The sequence below is a fragment of the Arachis ipaensis genome, chromosome B3 (genome assembly GCF_059453495.1).
Source record: "Arachis ipaensis isolate K30076 ecotype BB chromosome B3, ASM5945349v1, whole genome shotgun sequence".
NCBI classification, from domain to species: domain Eukaryota; kingdom Viridiplantae; phylum Streptophyta; class Magnoliopsida; order Fabales; family Fabaceae; genus Arachis; species Arachis ipaensis.
This window is the reverse complement of record NC_142438.1, coordinates 137140001-137144775: the sequence shown is the minus strand read 5'-3', so window position 1 is coordinate 137144775 and position 4775 is coordinate 137140001. Positions and strand designations below refer to the sequence as shown.

The window sequence follows — 4775 nt, the reverse complement described above, 5'->3', positions numbered from 1 at the left end:
TTTGGACCTAGCTAGGATTTCCTTTTTCCCTTTTCTATTTCCACTTTAAATTAAATAATGAGAAGAACAAACACCAATGCAAGAAGAAAACGACAGCACATCCGGCCATTACTCCATCTTCTCCACTCCGAACAAAACGAACAATAACAGACACGCTCACATTACAACTATTCCCAAGGTCAACGCACGCCATTTGTGCTCCTACGGAAACTACACATCATATTCTTCATTGCTTTCATTCAAAACTATCACAATTCTCAAACATAACACACTTAACTAACTACGGAAAAATAAGAAACCCTAATACACCAGATTGAACACACATATATATGATTAAGGTAGCTAGCAAGAACTACATACATATAAATATGGTGGTTACTTGTACAAAGACTACTTCGTGTGAAGATGATATTGCAAACGCCTATCATCTTTACACGAAGGTATCCTCATATAAGTAACCGCTGTAAATATATGATATACTAAAGAGGTTAACTAAACTAGTATTAATTAGTTAAGCATTCTGCATTCTGGCCGCAAAGGCATTCAGAAATTGTTGATACTGAAAAGCATCTTCCAGCATAGCAGTAGTAGGGTTCATCATCAACTGTTCGTTCCCCACAGGCATGGTCATCGATGAGGCCTCATGAATAGGGTTAAAGCCATAATCAAATTGCTGAACAGGAAAATTTTGATGATCAAAACCCCTCATCATCCTGCTGTCATCATCATAGCCCTGTTGTTGTTGTTGTTGATGATGAGGAAACGAAACTGCCGCTGCCTCGGGTTTCAGCTTCAAAGTGCTGTCGCAATTCTTGTTTGGAACGGTTTTGGATTTCGGCAAGAAGCGTTGAACTATCTCTTCCAACAGACCAGAGTTTGAAGACTCTCTAGGGAACAACTCCAATAACGACTGATCTTCTTCCTCGACACCTTCAACAATAACATCCGTCGTGCCGTTGTTGGAACCACCACCGCAACAGTTACCATTGAAGCAGCAAGCCGAACCACCCTCCTTCATGCAATACTGATAAGGACTATTATTAGCACCACTAGAACCAACACCACCAGCAGCAGCAGCAGAAGAAGAAACCAAACACGGATTCGAATTCAGAAACTCGCGGAACAAAAGCATGTTCAGGGAATGATGAGAATTGTTAGCGATGTTTCGGTGCTGCTGCTGAGTCGATAATGGAGCAGTTACGCCATGGCGGCCGCTCTGAACTAACTTGCTGACGTGGCACTGCTGCTTCGGGAAGTTGAACGCTTCGAACAGTTCAGAGTGACGAAAATTGTGATGGTGATGGTGTGGATGAGGATGAGGAGGAGAATCAGGGTACACGAAGTTCGTCCTTGCCTTCGCGCCTCGCATCGCTCTGGCGGCACAGTCGTAGGCGCAGGCAGCTTCCTCCGCCGTGTCGAACGTCCCCAGCCACCGCCGCTCCTTCGACTGCGGGTCCCTTATCTCCGCCGCGTAACGCCCCCACGGCCTCCGCCTGACGCCGCGGTACCTCATTGGCCCCGCGGCAGAGCCGCCGCCGCCGCCACCGGCGTCCTTGGCCATCCTCTTGTTGTTGGTTTTCTTCTGGTGGTCGGCGATGGTTGAGTCTTGTATCGGGTCGGGTTCTTGGATCGGAGGCATGCCGTTGAGACGCCTAAACGCTTCTTCCATTGTTGAGAGAGAAAGAGAGAGAGAAATGAATTGTTTTAGAGGTGTGCACTCACCGCCACTGCCTTGGTTTCTTTATATTTAAGGAGGCTGGCTGGAGTTTATTATTAATTAAATAATTAATAATTTAATAATTAATAGGTGCAGAGGTACATGTAGTGTGTGTTTGGATTACAGTTTGCAAACGGGAGTTTGAATAAAATTGATTTTGCAAATTTGATTTTGATGAAAAGTAAGTTTGTGTTAAGTGATTCATGTTTGGTAATATTTATATCAAAATGAATTATAGTAAAATAAATGTTGTTTGAATTACACTATTCAAAATCACTTTTAGAAACAAAATTACTAAAATAGACATCAACTTTAATAATTTTTGTATATTATTTTAATTTAGATATTTGAATAGATCTTATTAATTAATTCTATAATAAAATTAATATTTATACACTAAAATAAAAATAATATATAAAAATTGGCAAAATATACTTTTAATTAAAACTAACAAAATATAAATTTTAGAGAGTAGTAAGAATAATAAAAAAAATTAAATATTTATCTTGGTAGTAATTGAAATAAATCGAAAAAAATTTTATGATATTTTTTATATAATATATTTTTAGTACTCTTAGTACTCTTTTTTAGTATGTTATAATTTTTTATTATTATTATTTATAATTAATTTTTTGTTTAATTTACTTTTTTAATAGGATCAATATATTATATTATACAAAAATAAAAATAATACAAAAAAAATTATAATTATAAAAGTGTATAATATCAAATAAATAATTAAATAAAAATAGTAAATAATAGAAAAAGATAATTCATATAAATAAAAATAATATAAATAATACAATAGTATGCATAAAGGATAAAATTGGTAAAAGATAAATAAAGATTGAGTATTGATGGCTAAAAACCCGTTGGTGAAACGCAAAAGTTTAAAATTGTTACTTCTTGAAAACGTGGTTTTGAATGCAAAATCACTTCTGCGTTCATAAATTAAAACTTTGCCAAACCAAAAATTGCAGCTTTCAAAATATCAAAACGTACTTCTTCTCTTTGAACGTGATTGCCAAATACACTCGTAGAATTTATGCACGAAGATATGATACTATGATGTGAGTGAGGTGTTTTCTTCTTTCTTCCTTCTGAGAAGGGGATTTTGGGAAAGTGATTGATTTAAAGTGCATGTCATACACAAACAATGGGAAACGGACAAAACTGATTAAGCAAGCAGGTTTTTTTTCGCTTTTTGTTTTGCCACTCTATTGGTTTGTTACTAGTCACTAGTGATTACTCACTCACTCCTCATCTTACTCATTCCTATTACTACTTTTTTCCTTTCATTTATTTTCTAGTAATACCAGCTTCTGATCTAGAAAATTAAGTCACGTGGTTATGTCTCATTATTAATACTACTTTGATTTGATATTTTTTTGGGGGGTAATTACTATGTAGTAGTAGCTAGGGCAATGCTATATATATCACTATGTTATGTTATGTTTAACTTGCTGCACGCATCACTGTGCATGCATGGCATGATCATAATTCCTTCCTCTTCCTCCTCTCTTTCTGTCTATATTTTCTTCAAAGTGTTCCTATGGAGCTGGCATGCATGGACATTGCCGGTATATATAATATTTTCAGTTTATTTTTTCTTAGACGTACCTTTTAAAGATGTCAACATTACAAAATCCACTGTTTTGATCTTTTTTTTTTTTTATTTCTTTTTTCTACTTTTACAACATTACTCGCCTTTATGCCCCATGAGTCCATGATGATGACCATGAACCTTTATGCTTCTTTTATAATTTTAGATAGAGTGTTTCCATACTAGTACTACTACACTATACTACACCTATGCTTCTCTCTTAATACAGTTTTCCTCTGAGGTCTAATAATTAACACCTATACTGTTAATTAAATATATGCCAAAATTAACCAGACAATCAAAAACTACTGCTATACTACTATGTATGTTAAAAACTACTACTATACTACTGCTATGTATGTTAAACAAGTAAAGTATACGTTTCTTGTAATAATTATACTAGCACATCACTATTAATTTACCACAGGTATCCGATCAATGTTGTAGTAGTAGTAGTATAATTTTGTACAAGTAGTTAGCTTGTAGAGTGTGTTTCCATGGTTGATGTGAAAGTTATTTTGGTAAAGTCTTTGTATATTTGAAGTGGAGAAATATTAAGGCAATCAGAATTTATTATTTTTTGGCCATTATTATTTAGTCATTAATTTATTTATTTTTTTAGTTTAGTTTTAGTTTAATTATTGGCGAATTCTATGGTGTAGAAATAAATTTTTTTCTACCAATGAGAAAACTAACGTGGCATAGGTTTAGGAATGACACCTATCTCTTGCTATTATTACTTTGATCAGATGTAACAAGACAAATACATCAAAATTCAGATTTTATGTTTTTCAATTAAACATTAATACTAATGAAACTTTAATTACAGGTATATTTTTGTTGTATTGGATAAAAAAAATTGGGCCAAAGAAAAACAATAATTTTTGGACTGTAATGGATTACTATTAAAGAAATATATTTTATTATATTTATTTTATCAATAAAATTTATTAGTTTTTATTAAATATTTAAGTATGCATAAATAATATTAAATACTACAAACAATAAAGTTACCAAAAAATACTACAAACAATAAATATTAAAAAAATAAACATTCAAATTCAAAATTTAATCTCTAAATTATTGTGTATAATATTAAATTTTTCTTACATTTTGTATAAGAAATTAACAAGTGTTATTTTTATTTTGTGAGAGTACCTTTAAGAAAAATTTGTCAATAATACTAAATTTTTCTTACATTTTTCTTTAGTCCATGAATTATTTATTTTTTAAAATTAATTTATAATATTTCGATTTATAATAAGAATGATAATTTATTTAGAATTACAAATATAACAACAAAGTTAAATTTAAAAAAATGAGAAAATATTTATATGCAAAACTTGAACCTAAGTAAATATTCATGCATATAAATAATTTTAAATATTGAACATTTGAAAAAATATTCATACGTACCAAATAATTTGGGTTATGTTTTAGACTCTAGTTTTGTTC

At 32.2% G+C, this 4775-nt stretch overlaps 1 protein-coding gene across 1 annotated transcript; it reads right to left on the bottom strand.

Annotated features, from left to right (window-relative positions):
* Positions 1-511: 511 nt before the first annotated feature.
* Positions 512-1669, bottom strand: LOC107633795 (uncharacterized). Its single transcript, XM_016337397.2, has one exon. The coding sequence runs from the start codon at positions 1667-1669 to the stop codon at positions 512-514; it is 1158 nt and encodes a 385-aa protein (XP_016192883.2).
* Positions 1670-4775: the final 3106 nt, after the last annotated feature.

Excerpts from the sequence above, each read along its gene's own strand:
- LOC107633795 (XM_016337397.2), bottom strand. The coding sequence starts at position 1,669 with ATGGAAGAAGCGTTTAGGCGTCTCAACGGCATGCCTCCGATCCAAGAA.